Genomic DNA, 17,905 nt, shown 5'->3' on the forward strand with positions numbered 1-17,905 from the left:
CCGGGCCGTCAGCGGCAAAGCTTCCTCAAGGCTGGAGAGAGAGGGAGCTCCTAAATATTTGGGGCATTTCATCCTGTAAACCCGCTACCTCGTATCCCACTCTGTAGCATCGCTTCCTTAACAACACTAAGGCAGAACGAGGGACGGGGAAGCAGTCTGAGCCGCAGGCAGCCCCTCCTGCCCTTCCCTTCCTTTCTGATGAGATCCAAGGCAGACGGGTGTTACTGGAGCCCACCTGGATGCAGTCAGAAAGCCTTCTGTCCGGCCAGTGACAAAACGAGGAGAAGGATGGAAAAAAAACTGCACGTAGCAGCAAAAGCTTGTTCCTGTCATCAGCTTGCTCTGCTGGGGGTCACTGGGAAGGAAATCACTGCTCCCTGTCCACGCAACGCAACAGGCAGAGCCCTGCCAGAGCCTGCACTGCGTTTGTATCTCTGCAGTCAGAGCTGGCTGTGCTAAGAACGCTCAGTTCCAACGAGCCCCCAGTGACTCAGGTGCACAGCAAGGACTGTAGTGGGGAAGTACTGGTGGCAGGGGGATGGTTGGACAGGGTGACCTTGGAGGTCTCGTCCAACCTCGGCGATTCTATGAGTCAGGTGTCTCCTCTACAGGGAGCCCCTCCTCTCACTGCTCCCACACTGGGGATCCAAGAATGCAACCAGACAAAATCACGGTTACCTACACAAAGTGGGTCAGATCCAGGCTCCCTCTGGCCAGATGAGGGAGCAGACTGGGGGCTAGAACCGATTCCTCGGCCCTGGCTGTCTGAGCAACCACCAGTACACACACCCAAAGGAACTGGGGCAGCTTCAGCAAAGGTTTCCCACCTGGAGGCAGCGGCGTGTGCTGCAGTGTTAGGGGGAATGAGGTGAACGCACCACAGCACGTTCAAACCTCAAAGAGCTCCAAGTTTGCTCCACTACTTCCAGGTCTCAAGGTCCAGAGCAGCAAAGACCTTTTTAAAAGTCATCTGCTGCCCAGATAATGTCAGTTCAGCGTGAACATCACCACAGCTATTGCAGGCAGAAACAGTGCGACTGCGTCCTCCAGGACTGCTTACATGGATCTGGTGTGGGGTGGAACCCAATTCCACGTGGAACAAAGAAAGCTCATTTAAAGAAAAGAGGTGCGAGTTCCTTCGAGGTGATTACCTGTCTGAGCCCAGTAAGCGAAAAACCCTGGTTTCATCTGATATCTCCTGGGTAACCTGCAGAAAAAATGGAGACGTTAAGGTCCATTTCTGAGGCAAAATGAGATGTCCTGGGCTGAGCTGGAAGGAAGAAAAAAGTCAAACATAGTTCAGCGAAAATTACAGGACTGAATCAGATAAAGTGGTACGAAGCAAAAAAGTGCTCTCAGCTTCATAAAGTAAAACTTCCTTTAAATCATTCTTTTATTGCAGACTGCTGTCAGCACAGAGGACGTGCTGGTGGCACAGATGGACCGTGGTCCTACCACACAGACCAGCTTCCCCTGCCTTGTCACAGAGGATGCCATTGAAAAGGACCACGTTCTTTTTGAGAAAAGGATTCTTATCTATTGTTCTCCTAAGGGAAAACTGGTTGGTTGTTTTTTTTTTTTTTCCAGGACACCCAGGAAACCCAAACCCTGCTTACACCAGATCTGTGGAGCCTCTGCACAGAGCCCCTGAATAATGATCAGAGCATGGTGCGAGCCCTTCGAGAGCAACAGGTCGAGGAGGTCAGAGAAAGTGAGCAGCAAGCTGGAACAGGAACACCAGGCACAAGCACTGCCACCTGGGAAGCAGCTAGAGGGGCCCACGGATCAACTGGTAGATGAGGAGCAGGACTCGGTCAAACCAGGAGATGCTGGGACGTTACTTACTTCATCTGACTTGAAGCTCTTGCCCTGCATGCCGTGTTTCCAGAAGGCCAGCACGCTGTCCTGAAGGCACACTGCAGAGGAGGAACACAAACTCAGACCCCCAGGCCTGGCTTATCAGAACCAGGAAATCTGAGATTCTCACCAGCAGCGATAATGGGAACCATGTGGACAAAGAACATGTGAGGCGTCGGCTCGTGACCCAAGAACGAAACTCTGTACAAAAACCTGGTTGGAATTGCCATTTGGATCCGAGGCACGCATTACTTTCTACAGTTCAGCTCCAAACACACCACTCAGACGCTCAGTGTATGCCAAGCCAAGAGACAGCGCTCTCTGTTTTCTCCCTTTTTTCCCCTCGCTTCCCTGGATTTTTATTTTCCTACTGATTTGATTCTGGAGAGAGCACCAAGAAGTGCAGAGACGCTGCCAGCAGCACTGGGGGTTGCTGGAAATTGCAGATCATTGCAGCGATCGCTTTTACTTCAAAACAGACACGAGCAAGAAGAAAGTGAGGACTCTGCCACTCAGGCCAAAGAGGGAGAGCGCCATGAACCGCCAGCTCTGAACGCTTTCATTACTAGATTCTTTAAAATAACGGACGAAGAACCCGGTGTTCTTTAAGCAGTATTGCAGAAACTTAGTTTACACAAAGCTCTGCTTTCCCTGTGTCCCTGCTCAGCGTTAGCTACGTCCCAGAAGCACGGAGCAAAGGCACTCAGCACAGCCCTCAGAGCAGTGGTTTTACAGCAGCCAACTCATCTTCACCACAGTCTGGCCATGCACCAGCTGGCAGCCACCCTCCTTGCCCTCATCCCTTCGGAGCAGATGGAACCCAGCCACTTACCCACTGACTCGATGCAGAAATCGAAGCTCAGCTCGGAGGCCAACTTCTTGCTTGACTTCAGTTTCCCTTGTAAATTCACTATTTTCACAAATTCTCAAGAAAAGCGGAAGAACAAATATTAAAACCCACGCCTGAGAAGGGTTACCAACGGCACCAAGTAGGAAATACTGACTTCAACTTTAAGGTACAATAAAAAAAAAAATGCCCACACCTGACAGCTATGGTGTGTGCCCAAAAGAAACCCTTCTCTCAACACAAATACAGAAAACTTTCTTACAGATTTCATGTCTTTAGACCTCACTGACGGCCTCCCTGAAAACACCCAGCTTAGTGCAGAAGTGCAAGCCCAACATCAAGGCTGCAAATTTAGGCAGGTTAAGACACTGCAGAGCTCCCAGTGAGGTGCTGAACTCTGAGGCATACGAGTCACTGCTGCAGTCACTGTGAGTGATATTGAATTCTCACCTGCAATGCTGCACTACACTGTGTTTGGGAAGGAAACAAGAATGATGTGCTTATGGAGAGGGAAAGTGAAACCATGAGGGTCAAGGCAAGAAGAGCAACCCACGGCAGCAGTGGGTTACTGGGACTTACTGTCCAGGCAGACCAGCACGGTGTCTCTTTCCAGCTGTGTCACGTGAATGGCATCCAGCTGCTGGTTGCCTGGTGGAAAAGGAAAGAGGTTATTTTATGTCACATCCTAAGACTGAGCTCAGAAACCCCCTCAAACTCTGCCGACTGCCGCAGCGTTTTGGTATACGACCAACGTGCTGCAGTCTACTGTATTTGTTATTCCTTCATACTTTTCTTTACTGCTGCACAATCCCAGAGTGCTGTGGGAGCAGAGCAGGGCCCAGGGACAAGCCTATTAGCTCAAAGCATGTACTCAATATGAAAGCAATACCAGTTATTGGCATAAAATACATTTTACGTTACAGTTTAGCACAGCACGTCGGTTTCCTTCAAGAAGAGGCACTATAATGAACAAAAGGAATCATTAAAGGAATCTTTGCCCCTATAAGAAGTGCTCTTTTTCCCTGAACTCGCATCCGGAAAGATTATCGTGCTAATACTGAACTAGAATTGAATGGTTTGCATACTTTTTAATTAATGAAGCTCTCACCACAGCTGTATTTAAATGTAAAGAAGGGTATCCAGGAAAGCTAGCAAAGCAAAGCATCTGCAAGATATCAAGCAGCTTTTGAAGATAAACCAAAACATTCTACTTCTTAACAGGCAGCTGAAGATGACAGTCCTCCCCCAGGGGCTGGAGGACAGACAGGAATGCATTGATGTGAGTCCTGACACAGGAATGAAGGGGAAAGAGCACTAAGACCGACCCCAGCAAGAAGTATGCAACCGCAAATGAGAATGCAATCAGCGGGGTCTGCATTGCTATTTAAGGAAATTTAATAAGAGACGTGTCTAAAAATGAAGTCCTTAAGGACAGTTTACACTGAGGTTGGCAAATCATCACAAGAGGAACTTGGGACCAGCTTCAATGCGCGCTATGTAGGGAGGCTGCATCACTTAAGGGAGCGTATAAAGAGGAGGGGATCGATTGTTTGTGAGGGTGGATAGCGATAGGACAAGGGGGAATGGTTTTAAGCTGAGACAGGGGAGATTTAGGTTGGATGTTAGGAGGAAGTTTTTCACACAGAGGGTGGTGACGCACTGGAACAGGTTGCCCAGGGAGGTTGTGGATGCCCCGTCCCTGGAGGCATTCAAGGCCAGGCTGGACGTGGCTCTGGGCAGCCTGGTCTGGTGGTTGGCGACCCTGCACTCAGCAGGGGGGTTGAAACTCGATGATCTCTGAGGTCCTTTTCAACCCAAGCCATTCTATGATTCTATGATTTTGCCTAGCAGAAAGGGTTTCCAAATGACATCTGAGGACAGGCAGCAGTCAGCGGGCGATGCGACGGCTGCAGGGCAGCCCAGGCAGCTTACCTGCACCGATCTCTGTAAACCACGAAGAAGCAGAGTTCAAGTTGATTGTCTCGAAGTGAACGACCTGGTTGGGCTCCGTGCCCTTGCTGATAGCGACGCAGACCATCGGGTACTCCTGCTCTGGGATCACCAGCATCTCAAAGACGTTCAGAGGGCTCGGCAAAGGAAAATCAAAGTGCTGGGGGGAAGAAAACAACGCAGGCATTTGGAAAGTTTCCTTCTGCCTTGGGGGGTTTGAAGCTTAAAACGAACACGCACAAGGTGTAAAAGATACAGGACTGCTTTTCCCTGCTGCTAAGAGTGTGTTTCTAAGCTGTGCAGGCTGTGACTCATGCTAGTCCATTGTGCTGGGACTGGGCTAGATCCAGCACTGCGCTGACTTCAGCCACTGGACTTTCCAAGTCAACGTGTGTCAAGCCAGATCTTCACGTGCTCGGAACCCACCAATGGGACCAAATGGAGATGGGCTTTCCATTCTAACTTCTAGAAGGGTTATTTCAAAACCGTGTCATGATTAAGATGATGGGGCAGGTAAAAATGGATCAAGCAAAAAGTAAACGTTCCAAACCAAAAGGAAATACTTACCTTAATTAACATGAATTTCTGCATTGGCTCGTACCACTGCAGCAGAACGATGCCAGACTGCAACGCACCGCAGAGGTACTTGTGTCCTGTGTATGGATTCCTTACTGCACGAAACAAACAAACAGAACAACAAAAGAAAGCCTTTTTCATTCCAGAAGGCTCAGTGAAAATAAAACCTGCAGATATCTTAACAAATGATTTACCAAACAGCCTCACTTTCACACTGATAACTGTTTTCTGGATTGCCACTGGAATACCCCCAGCAATTAGTATTGTGCTACGTTACAGATGAATGCAATTACTCTCGTAATTACTGATGACCAGCATGTGTGAAGTCCCAGTGAAGAGGCCACGTGCTGAGTGGCCAGAAAGCAGGGCCACCTTCTTCCTGAGGCTGAGGAGGGGCAGTGAAAGGGCCAGGTCCAGCCATGACTTACATAAAAGCCATCTCCAAGCACTCCATGTGGCCTGAAACTTCCTGCGAGCTCTGCCAGCTAATGCAATAAATATGATGAAGGGCTGGTTGTTTTTTTGGCTCAGGCACATACAAGAGCAGCCTGATTTCAGGAATAATTTATAAATACGCCTACTGGAGACACTTGAGATGAGCTGAACAGGATATCCACGCTCGCAACCGGGTACCTCGTACTCTGCTTGAGCCAAAGTGTAAGATAATATCTCGCACAGTGCTGGGGCCAGCTTTCAAAAGGACATGGAACTGGCGTTCTCCATTGGGTTTCCCAATGGATCTTACTCTAGACAGCACCATGTTGAGCTTAAGAGTTGGTACGAATGGCATACAGACTCCCTGCTTTAATTGAAGGAAAGCGACGCACGTACTCACCTATACAGCATTTGTGACATCCTTTTGTGTCAGGAATCTTTGTCGTTAAGGCAAACTTCCTGCAATAACAGGTACAAAAAGCACATCAACGACAGAGGCTGAGGATTTTCCACGCTCCCAACCCAGCAGCATCCCAAAGAACTATCACCTGTTACGAACTGCAAGAGAAAGACTTGTACCTTGGCAATATTTTGTCAGGAAACCTATGGGTTTGAATGTGAGCAGCCAGTCCTGTTTTTTTGGCTTGTTCAAACAAAGCTATCAAATTATGGGAGTAGAGCTGGAACGTTTTCCCTGCAAGAGAGAAGAGCACACACTGCTACGGCACACGTGGCTCCACCAGGGAGCCGTGCACGATAGGAAAAATGTATGTAGAGAAAATTACCTTCTAGAAAAATGGACCACATGCGTCAGATATTTCAAGTCCAATTAGGAAGGAAAATAAAACAAGACAACGATAATAATGCATATAGAGAAGACATGGCATTCAACGCAAAGTTCAGTAACACTAACAAAGCTCTGAAAGTCACGTTATGCACGCGTTTTTAGAAGGGCTGTAATTACACAATAGCAATTAACTACACCGGGACATTTTATCTCTACGTCAGTGCAAGCGGCGTAACACAAAACCCGCGTCTTTAAAGGCGCAAGGCTGCGCTCAGTCTGCGTGCCACATCACTTCTGTTTCCCTGCTGGAAATGCAGGAGAGCAGCAGAACTTCTTCCCCACCCATCCAGCCGCTGGATTCGCAGTGCCTCACTGCCACCTCCTGCTCCTTTAACCTGAAACCGGGTCTGTCTTAGCGTGGATTTATTTCCTAACTCGGGCTCATTCCGAGCATGCAGTCAGGTTACAGCGAGGGATCAAACCCAGCAGTGACACCGTGCTAATGCAGCTGCGTTAGCAAGCTCCAGCTTAAACCTCTCTGAATTTTGGTACGATGTTTGAGAGCGCCCTTACTCCAGCTCTCCCGGCTCAGGAAGCAAAGAGGAGGATGCTCCATTGCTCTCTGGGCACCTCGTCAAATGCCAACTTCAGCCGTTGGACAAACGCCAAAGTTTCTTTCAAACTAATATCAAATCTTTTCCAGACTGATTAAAAATAAGTAAATGAAACGGTGGGAAACCGTGGCCAAGTGAATCTACCGCTTGAAGAAGTCCAGTTTTAGCTCTGGAAATCTTTCCAACTAAAACACTCATGCAAAAACCTTCCTATCCAAACACAAGAGACAATGCACAGTTTTCTACTTCAGAACAATGAACACACGTTGTACTGAGTTACCATTTTAAGAGCTTCTCTTTATCGTGTTTTAATGTTTTCTTCTACTTACACATACCTGACAAGGACATTAAGGTGTTATTGATAACATACAGCCAGGTGCACTTTCGGGGAAAGAGCTGAGAAGAGAAATGGTTTCCATTAGTAGAAGCACACAGGGATTTCATCCCCGCAGCTCTGCCTGCTCCACATCTGTCACCGTTCCTGCAGCGACTGCCGTTGCACAAAGTCCCTCTGCACGTTTTCCCCTTCAGTTCCCTCCTGTGGAGCCCTGGCTTAGCAATACGGTTTTGGCTGAAGCAGTTCCACTCCTTCCCTCCCCCTACCCCCAAAACTTTCCGACTTGGAATGCTCTTCACGTTTCAATGAGCAGCACAGAGGGACGACGGGCAAGACCGGAGCAGCACGGACAGAAAGCGTGCTCAGGATGACAGCTAAAAAGAACAATATCATGTAATTACAGAAGCCTACTAAACCCCACACAAGCCAGAAGAGGGGAAAACAAACAACAAAAAAAGGCGACTGTGTTGAACCAGCACAAAATCCCGCGTGTCGTGGGACTCATCTGCCAGCTATTTGGTAGCACGCTGCTTCGTGACCAAGCAGCTCCTGCAAGGCACTGGGACCTGCTTGTGTTTCAGAGGAAGGAAGTTACACAAGGGGCAGCCAGCCTCGATATGGGAAGCTTTATGGGGAAGAGCCTCCTGAAGGGAATTTCGGGGACAGCATGCAGGAGTCTCAGTCGTGAAAGGAATAGCAGAATAAGGACGTGGATCTTGTGTTTTGCTTTTTTTCTGTTGCTGACTGAATGTATTGAAGAAGATTCACAGGTAAGGGCCTCTCATGAGAAAAAAGTTCCAGGAAGAGAAAAAGGAGTTCAGAGGATTAAGCTGTTTTTAAAGGAGGCTATTAAAAAAAGACAGCAGCAGAGTGGTCAGCTGAGGAAAGCTTTGCAACCACTGCAGAAGATCAGAGAATCATAGAATTGTTTGAGTTGGAAGGGACCTTTAAAGGCCATCTAGTCCAGCTCCCCTGCAGTCCACAGGGACGTGCTGGAGTCCAGCATCTGCAAAGGAACAGCTGCACTGGTTCAAGCAAACGTCCACCTATTTCCAGCAGGCACTGTAAAGTGATGCAATTTTTCCTAAGAAATGACCCGCACAGGAAAGTAATGGATGTAATGCTACACCAAACACCTCAGCTTGGAAGTCTGCTGAATCAGATAGGGGTTCTACGCTTTTAGTGAGCTCCAGTGCATTTACCTTCCCCCACTCTGTCCAGCTTCTCCCCTTTGATCTCATGTAGCTCCCTTCATTCACAACTCCCCACAGCAGAACGTGGAAGAGAAGGGGAGCAGCTGTTCCCTATGGGCCCTCCCCAAGTGACCACGAGATGGGAGAGCATTTCTGATTTCCCCTACGCCTGAAGTATCACAAACCCATAGTACAGCAAATGGAAACCAGGGCATGCTATCCCCTGAGGATGAACAGGCAACCACGGGATAAGCCAGGATGAAGAAACCTAGGAAAGGTTAAGATGTAAAACAAATGACCAATGCTAATTAGACAGAGGCAACCAGAGAAGCCAACAAAGCAGATAATTGTGATCTTTCCTGCCAAGCTGGGCCCACAGCTTGGCAGGAAAGAACATCTGGACTACACGATGAGGCGGACAAGCTTGTGCTACAAGCAGATAAAAGCCAAGTTAATGGCTATTTTGATCAGATACACTCATGCCAGCAGGCCCCAATAAAGTTTACTTCACAGTACTTAACAACTGGCTCAAACCCCAAGGCCTCTGTAACAGTTCTTTCCAAAAGCTGTTGGAGGACGACCAAGGGCCTCAAGGACAAACTTTTTAATTGACAGATTCACAGAATCATCAGGGTTGGAAAGGACCTCCAAGATTACAAGTCCAACCCCAGCCCATCCCCACCATGCCCACTGACCACGTGCCTACAATTCCCAAGGGGTAACAAGAGAGGGGAGAGCAGACCTGTGCAGAACAGGCTGCTTGTACACCTGCACCTCCTTCAACAGAGTACCTGCTACTGGGTGCAGTGAAATGGGGAGGTGTGAAACACGTATGAAGGGTCCCTTCCAACCCAAATCATTCTACGATTCAGAAATCAGCAGATATTTGCCCTGGACAGACAGGAAGCACTTTGGAGGGTATGATCAGAATGAAAAACCTGAGAATGTTAAAAAAAAAAATCTCAGGTACCAACATTTGGTGGTAAGGAATCTCAACGTGAATACGCACAAGTAGGAAAACAACCATGACTGAAGCACTGCTGTAAGGCCCAAGTCTGCTATCTCTCTGCACTTGGAAGGATCTTTTCACTGTATCAAATTCAGATTCATACTTGGCACCCCCAAACCATTCATAACCTCCTCTTGCACCGCAGTTCCCTGGTAACAACACCCTGCTACTTCTGATTCTAAAAAAGCAAATGAACAACACCCTGATTGTGCGAAGTGTCTTTGGAAAGGGTTAAAGAGCCCACGAAAACAGAAGCAAATGTGTATTTATTGGTTATAAAAACACCAGCTGAAGTAAATGGCCGAGGGCTTTGGTAGCACCCCGAGGAGAAGCAATGTGCCATCTAGTGGAGATGAAATGGAGAAACGATAGGAGATCTCCAAGGAGAAAGCTATTTCAGTCCAGAGCTCCTTGGAAAGCAGCCTTGTATAAGCAGCAACAAAAATTCAAGCAGGGGAACTATTAATTTTAGGGCTTCCAGTGTTTTCTTTGATGCAAATCATTTTATAACACAAAGTCCAGCATCCCAACTATCCCCCTTCTAATACAGAACCTTCTTGCTTCACAGCGTCACCAAAGCTATTCTGTGTGTTCAGTACACCCAAGATCACCTGTTCCATCGTTGCCTCGTGAAGTTCATTCAAATTCAAAGTATAGATACCTTCTTCTGTTCCGAAGATGATGTACTGATCTGGAAAACAAGACGTGGTTTCTTTCACAAGCTCCTTACCACTGCGGCAACAGGCGGGCTTCAAACACACACAAAAATAACCTTACCTTTAGTATCTGGATGAATCCACGATGTTGCACAATTAATCTTCAAAGGGCAACCATCAAAGACTTTGGAAAAACACGCTCCCATCTGAAAGACACAGAAGCTGAACATTTAAACAAGTTTCCAGCACCAAGTTTTTCCCTTCTGGCACTCGGCCCCTTACCACACCTGTACTACACACCACTGCTGCCTTCCCTTCAGACACAAACTGAACTGTAGCGTGCAAAATGTTTTCATCTTCCCCTAAAATCTACAGTGCAGCCTTCCAAAACCTTTTCACAGACTTCGTATGCATGAAGAAATGCAAAGAGGGATGAGAATTACACGGATAATTCTTACCTACTGGTAAGAACAAAACCAAGTGCTTATATAACTGTGTGAGGAGGGAAAACAAGCAGAAATATTCTGTAACACCCTCACCCATCACCACCTCCCTTCCCTCTTAAACAGAGAATGGCACTGGAGACCACAGCCCGCAGAGCCAGCGAGGCGTCCATCTCCTCACCACCTGGCTGAATGGCAAAGGGGGGGATTTTAAGAAAAGGATTTAATACACAAATAACGGAGTGAGAAGTCATTGGCTATGACGTGCAGGGCACCAGCCCAGACGAGGTGGTGGCTCTCAGCATAAACCTTCTGACACTAGAGGTGACACGACAGCAGGCTTCCAGCAATTCTGAGCGCAAATGGGATTTCTTACCAGCACCTTTGGCGTTGGTGGCAAACCATTGATTGCTGGCTTCTGTGGGAAGAGAGAAAGATGGTAAAGTAGGTCCCACGCGCTGCCATAACACCAGCTAGCTTGAAAGGAAAGATGACATGAGGTAGCTCATCAGACTGAGCGTCACAGTACTTACTGGAAAATCTCTTTTCTCTTTTTTACGTGGCAGCTGAGGGATTTGTCCGGATCCTTCTGCATTTTCCTCTATCAGTTTCAACATGCCGTCCCCATTTCCTAAAAAGAAGCCCATGTACACTTTGGAACTCGCCTGACGTAATGAAATAGAAATATTTTGTTGCTCTATTCTCGCTTTTCCCCTGTGTCCAGTAGGAGTAGAGCACAGTGAACTATGAAGCTTCATACAGACATCTCAGGCAGCCAAAGCCTTTCAAGGGCAGCTGGCCACTCTTCTGCGTACAAAGCTACACAGTAATTAAGGCTCCCCGTTACCCAAACAGTCCCTGGGCCAAACAGAACTGAGAATAAAGCTGTGCCAAGGTCCTTACAGATGGGCCCTCCTGCACATTTGTTGCTTTTACTCCTGCAGGCAATGGTACTGACTGGCTGAGCACCTCCGTTTGGGGAAGAACGTTTCCACCAAGGGCCACGGCTCTAATAAGAACCAGCACACACGTTAAAAGGAAAGCTGTGCTTTGTGGTCAGCTTGTATTAAAATAACTGTCTACTGAAAACAAAGCTGATCCCAAAGTGATTTCCTTTTACAGGAAACAAGTCACCTTTAGGAAATGCAATGCATTTACCCAAGTCGCTGTATCTAGCTGTGAGCAATCCTGGGCTACTGATGCTGCTGGTCATACCAATGGGGGAAGAATCAGCCTGAGGCCCACAGACAGGAATACTCTGCCTCCTATGAGCTGGTGGGGCTCTGTTCTGTGAGTCGGGGAAGTGTTTTATCGTCTGAGATTTCTCATCATCCGGGAGGTTTTCCTCAGGGTAGCTGTTTATTCTTGGCTGCAATGAACAAAAGAGGTGATGATTACCTGGGAAATGGCATCTGGATGCACACACTTAAGGCAAGTTTTAGTTCAAGTCACACTGCTGCTACATTAAAAAGGAATCAGCCTTTGAGCAAAGGCATCTGACAGAAGAATAACCTAAGAGATATTACTTCTCTGAAGAAAAATCCCAGCAGCAGGCAGAACGCTGACCGAAAGGACATTCCACACAGCATGCTCTCCTTAAAGCAGAAATACTTAATGCCACTTTGCCAAGAACAGCGCACAATGCAGGAGTTCCCGCAGGTCAAGACTCTACAGGCTGCAAGCCAGCAAAAATATGAAGGCACATGAAGCCTGCCTGCAAGTGGTGTTTAACAGAATTTACAACCTACTGAGAGCATCCAAGTGCAGCACTGCAGAGGCTGCACGAGTGGGGCTTTGCTGTCTCAAACCCTTGAAACCCACAGTCACTTACCTTAGGGGGCAGTGGAGGTGGCCCTGCTCGCTTTAGGGTTGACCTAAAATGAGAACATGCAGCAGCTGTCTTAGTTAAACCAACAATATAAATAGAATTGCTTGAGAACAAAGACTGCAAATAAGAGAAGCTAGATGCACAGAAAAGACTGACTGCAGCTTTGCACGAACGGGGTTAAACCCGAAGTCTGAGACTGGGGGGAAAAAAAAAAAAAAAGCCTGTTAATGTTGTTAGAGGTGTTGTTTTTAATAAAAACTTATGTTCTTTCATAAATGCAGCTGTCAGAGAGCACTGCACGATGAGCACATCATATGCGTTAAGGGACTGGTTCTCTGAAGGCACCACCCTCCCGCTACTTGAACGTTGCTTTTGTGCTTGTTTTACTAGAAAATGCTTCCTGACAGGGAAAATGCTGCAATTCTGGACCAGCCAGTAAGTCATGTCGCAGGGCAGCGTCCTTTTCAAAGTGGCAAAACAAGATCCCTGGACATGGATGAACAACAGTCCCGACCGCATCCAAACGCGGGGCCGAGCAGCACGCAGGTTCCCAGCCACTCCGTGCAGTTTGCAGCTTTTGTTCTGGCTCGGTCCAACGCTTGGCTAACGGAGGAGCTGCACAACCAACCCCCTGGAGCTCTGCAGGGATATCTGCATGCCCACGGCCACCGTTAGGCCGGGATGGGTTAGTCAACGCCACGTCGACTTGCAAGTATCAGGCGCTTCCATACACCCCAAGAGAGGGGAGCAAGGAAGAAAGCATCGCTTTGCATACGTTCTCCAGCTGATCAGACAACCAGTCAAGCATGCATTAGGCCTCGGAGCACAACCAGCCCTCACTCTGTGAGCGGCAAAGCTGCCTGCAGCCTTTTCAAGGAAGAGCTTTTGCCAGAGCGCTGCCCGCTTAGCGAGAGCCACACGGAGCGAATGCAGCTGCACACGAAGGAGGTTCACTCACTCTTCAACATCTTCGCTCCCATCGCCAAGTTTTGCAAGCAGTCCCCTAGGTAAAACGTTTGTAACATTAAGAGCTCTGCTCCGAGGTCGCCGCGTGCACCCGGGTCGATTGGTGACACCATGTGGTTGCAGAACGAGCACCTCCCGCAGCCCATCTCAAAGCAAAGCTCTCTCCCTCGCTACATTAAGCCCTCTTTATGTTGGCACAGCCCCTTCCTCCCCTCCCCACCTGCCCCCAAGAATCATTTCAGCTCTCTTCCACACCGAGTGCCATCACCGTGTCTTTCCTTCTTCTACGTGGCACTGGAAATATTGCCAAATGCCTACTAACAGTGCAATAAAAAGAGGAAAACAAAGGAAGCTTCTGGGAAAAAGCAGCAGCAGATTGCCTCCCTTGTTGCTCTACGCTCAGGACACAGCCTGCTTCCCATCACAGCGCAAATTTCTGATTCAAAGCTACCCGGGGGTGGATAGAGAAACTGTGACTTAGGGCAGCCCTGAGAACATCATTCTAAGACAAACAAAAATGGGGATCGAATCTTGCGAGACGGCCATTTCCAAGTTGTGTCTTACAAAAACCCATAAATTACGCGGATTGCACGTGCAAATGCATTCCTTTAGATGCTGCTGTGGTACTGTGAAGTCTGGGCTTCTGCAGCCAGCAAGACTGAGCTGGAAGGGGATGTTTAGGCTGCAGAAAGCCAGAGTAACCCAGGACCCTGCGGACAAAGCCTTGGCCTCAAGTGCAGAGACCTGAACGCCAGCAGCACGCATCCTGCCATGCCACCCAGCGAGGAATGACGACAGCGGGAACTAACAGGAAAATGAAAACGTGTGACACAAAAACTAATGCACACAAATCTGCACGACTACACCATTTCCCTACAACGTATTCAGTCTGAAGGAAAAAACAGTTCTCAACAGGAACTAGTAAAAAACGAACAGAAAAAAAGGCCCGCCACCCACCCACGAAACCCACCTCCGTGAGGCAGAAAACCTGTACAAAAAGTCATTTCTAAATGCTACAATAACACTGGGGGAAGCTGCCAGGTAAGTTCCATCTTCAGGTACAATGGGTGCTGTGCTGATTTCCAGCGAAGTGAGTCCGGAGTCGAACAGATCCATCACCATGACTCTGCACAGCCCCGGGTTCTCCCAGCATTGCTGGGCACACACAGGCCACGCATTTCCCTGGAAGTGGCTTCACCATCCAGAAATGTTATGACTGTTCTCCTTTCAATGAGAGGGATTGTGTAGGAAACCTGTGTCTATTTCCAAATGCATAGCCCTAGCAGTGTTTGCTACAGATACCTTCATTCTGCTTTCACAGAGCCTGGTACAGATAGAACGCTACAGAAAGAATCAAAGCAGTAAGTTGCTTTGCAGGAGGACGTGAGGATGGGGACTCAGAGCCCACCTCCCTCCTGCTTTGTTGCTCACAACAAAGGCTTTCAGGCTCACGGGGGTCACGCAAACAAAACAGGAATGAGGGAATGAGAGAAGTCCCCGTCACTAATGGACAGGCAGAGGCAGGGCCTTGAAAGCCAGGCGGAACTTTTACTGTGATGACAGCGAGAATAGAAAAATGAGCTGAACTGACAAAGACCCCAAGGCAATCTGCACGGCACAGTCAGCCTTCGGGGGGGGGCTTGCTTATGCAAGATCTTATCTACAAGAAAGCCAAAGAAATGGACTGTGCGCTGCTCAGCTCCAAACAAAGCTGGGAAATGGGCTCTGTCAACCTCAAGACCAGCTCCCCTGCGTCCGTCCGCGCGTCGCTACTGCTAAGCTTCCACCTTGCTGCTCGCAAATTCAAAAGCTGCCCTTAAAGGCAGGAGGCGGTGGTTTGCAGCAAAAGGAAGCCACAGACCTGTTAAGCTCAGCCCTAACATGGGCAGAGCTGTGCTCCCTCACTTCAGGCCTGCTTCAGCCCAGGGGAAATCGTAGCTCTGCCTCCAAGCCTGCAGCCCCAAGCCCTGCACAGCTGTTACACCGCCCTTTGCTTATTGCCAAGACCTGACTGCAGCCACAGCATGTCACACAAGCAAATTGCAAGGGCAGGATCCTGAACTCTTGCAAGGTTACTGCTTTTCCTTCCAAAAATTGCCTTTGGCAGTGTTATTTCAGCAGGGTTGGCGTACTCGGACGCAAGTTTTAAACAAACCACTGCTCATCGTTAAAAGAGATTAAAATCCACTCCCCAGCACAAGGACCAACCACCTGCAGAAGGACAACTGCAAACTGGGTAAAATCTCCTTTCACTCTCTTTACTTTGAAATGGATTTGAGCTTACGGTTTGGGTTTCCAGCTCAACACCTTTTCTGTCAGACTCTATCTTCTCATTAAGACACAGAAACACGAGATGGTTTTGAACTCTGTACTCACTTGCTGCTTCCACCTTCAACAAAAGGATTCCAGTGCGAAGCAAAGTCGGTGCCAGCTGCCACAACCTGAGGATGCAGAAATGGTCACTGTTTTTTCCCCTACCAAACGGAATCCACAGCGTGTGAAGAGGCCTGGGACATTCCCAGGCTCAGCAGAATGACCCACAAGCAATAAAATAAAACTGCAAAGCGAGGTCATGTTTTACAGCATCGTTACAATTATCGGAAAGATAACGTCTTCTCCTTCGTTATCAGACTGAAAAGCAGCATCTGGAACCAGCACAGTGCCAGTAGCAAACCACAATAAATAACAGGAAAGCAACAATTTATGGTGAGAGATGGGTTTTCCATTCGGGGCGCTTCCAAGACACCTTTCCAGTGCAGTGCAGCCACCTCCAGACTGGGAGCAATCCCGTCACTATCTACAGAGCGAGGGGACCTCGTCAGCAACAACACGGATAAATCTCACAAGTCCCATTCGAAAAGGATGAACTTGTTTAAAACCCAGCAGTGGGTTTAATGGCTCCGAGGAGCCAGCAGCAAATAAACCCTGAGGACGGGAAGATGAGAGACTCGAACGCAGAACGGCCTCTTCACGTTATCAAATTAATTGGCCCTTGTTGTTTTTCTCATCTGAGCGCGACTTCTCCGCGCAAAGCACAGAGGGGAACACGTTTTCTTAACAATGTGGCGATGGGCTGGGGACCAAGCGTAGCCTGCTCATGCCTTTGTACCTCAGACACATACACACTGCTCTGAGTTGCACTACAAAACAAGGAAGGCGCGACGATGTCAAGAAATGAAGGAAAAACCAAACTTGTCCTTACCATTTCATCCCGAGCTTCTGTTTCTTTCCGCAGAGGAGGCTCAAACTGGAGCTTATCAACTACAAAACATGACGTTGTCCGCTTTAATACACTCAGCATCACGCTCATACCCCTTCAGTGCTTACTGCAGTGAAACACATGCTGTAGAATGGTGCGGGAACGTTCACTTAACTGGCCCATCAAGTGACTCTCACACCAAGTCTCATTACTGCCCAAACGCTCAAGCTCACAAACGTGAAACACACAGGAAGAGATGTACAGTAATACCAAGTCGTAATATGAAAGCACACTAATATGTAACTGTGTAACCACACATTATTTTCAATGCATGTGGAAAAAAAAAAACTACAAGGCTTTTAACAGTAAGCCTCCTAGAAGTGAGATGTATGTGACTCAGAGCAGCCAGTATTTATACTACCACAGGCGTTGGTCCAAACCCAGAAAAAGTGTCTCTGTGCACAACACTTCATCTTAGATCCAACAGAGCAGAGCGTCAATATTGTTTTAAAAGAAAATAAAAGGTTTTATGAAAAGAAAATGCGCGGAGCTGACACACACCCTGGTGAGGATAGCTATTAAAATCACAAGTCGGGGTCAAGAAAAGGTTTAACTAATGAATTTGAAGCAGTGTAAAGAAGAACACAAAGCCTCCGAATGGCTGGTGCTGGATGGGACCTCAAAGATCACCCAGTTCCAAACCCCTGTCGTGGACGAAGCGCTACCTTTTCTACTGAATTTTCTCATTGCAGAATAACAGCTAATGTATTCATGTGAAAATTTGCCTTTCTAATTATCAAGTCACTCTTAATTTTTGATGCTTGCCTGTAATTAGTGATTTTGGTTTTTTACATAAGGCTTAAAGTGAGACAGAGATCACAGAACCGGAAAAACTACATTGGCCATAAAAGATTTCTGCCTAAACCTTACTATGCAGCAATGAGATGCAATGAAACAGAACAATAGGCAAGTTTTCATTTTGGTTTTGGAAAAATAGCACTGGCACTGCTGCCCAGAGCTGTGGGTGCCCATCCCTGGAGGTGCCCAAGGCCATGGATGGGGCCTGGGCAGCTGAGCTGGAGGGAGGGGTCCCTGCCCATGGCAGGGGTTGGGGCTGGGTGGGCTTTAAGGTCCCTTCCAACCCAACCATTGTGTGATTCTGTGAAAATATTACTGAAAATTCATGTTTATGCACTGATTCTTCTGCT

General features: G+C 47.9%; 1 protein-coding gene across 10 annotated transcripts in view; it reads right to left on the reverse strand.

Annotated features, from left to right (window-relative positions):
- The window catches only part of MAP4K5 (mitogen-activated protein kinase kinase kinase kinase 5), a 58,455-nt gene that overhangs the window by 1,433 nt on the left and 39,117 nt on the right, over positions 1-17,905 (reverse strand). For 4 of the 10 annotated variants that reach the window (XM_021403537.1, XM_021403532.1, XM_021403538.1 and 1 more), the window contains 19 exons: positions 16,701-16,759; positions 15,875-15,939; positions 13,491-13,535; positions 12,536-12,578; positions 11,863-12,073; positions 11,238-11,335; positions 11,081-11,122; positions 10,383-10,467; positions 10,217-10,296; positions 7,402-7,462; positions 6,451-6,453; positions 6,245-6,359; positions 6,066-6,124; positions 5,222-5,325; positions 4,637-4,814; positions 3,284-3,352; positions 2,690-2,782; positions 1,846-1,916; positions 1,152-1,207 (listed from right to left, as the gene is read on the reverse strand). In XM_021403537.1, the coding sequence (XP_021259212.1) occupies positions 1,152-1,207; positions 1,846-1,916; positions 2,690-2,782; positions 3,284-3,352; positions 4,637-4,814; positions 5,222-5,325; positions 6,066-6,124; positions 6,245-6,359; positions 6,451-6,453; positions 7,402-7,462; positions 10,217-10,296; positions 10,383-10,467; positions 11,081-11,122; positions 11,238-11,335; positions 11,863-12,073; positions 12,536-12,578; positions 13,491-13,535; positions 15,875-15,939; positions 16,701-16,759 (1,537 nt within the window). The remainder of the gene's footprint in view (positions 1-1,151; positions 1,208-1,845; positions 1,917-2,689; positions 2,783-3,283; positions 3,353-4,636; positions 4,815-5,221; positions 5,326-6,065; positions 6,125-6,244; positions 6,360-6,450; positions 6,454-7,401; positions 7,463-10,216; positions 10,297-10,382; positions 10,468-11,080; positions 11,123-11,237; positions 11,336-11,862; positions 12,074-12,535; positions 12,579-13,490; positions 13,536-15,874; positions 15,940-16,700; positions 16,760-17,905) is intronic. The other 6 variants (XM_021403541.1, XM_021403533.1, XM_021403539.1 and 3 more) reach the window with 4 other exon arrangements.

The sequence above is a fragment of the Numida meleagris genome, chromosome 6, assembly GCF_002078875.1.
Source record: "Numida meleagris isolate 19003 breed g44 Domestic line chromosome 6, NumMel1.0, whole genome shotgun sequence".
Taxonomy (NCBI): domain Eukaryota; kingdom Metazoa; phylum Chordata; class Aves; order Galliformes; family Numididae; genus Numida; species Numida meleagris.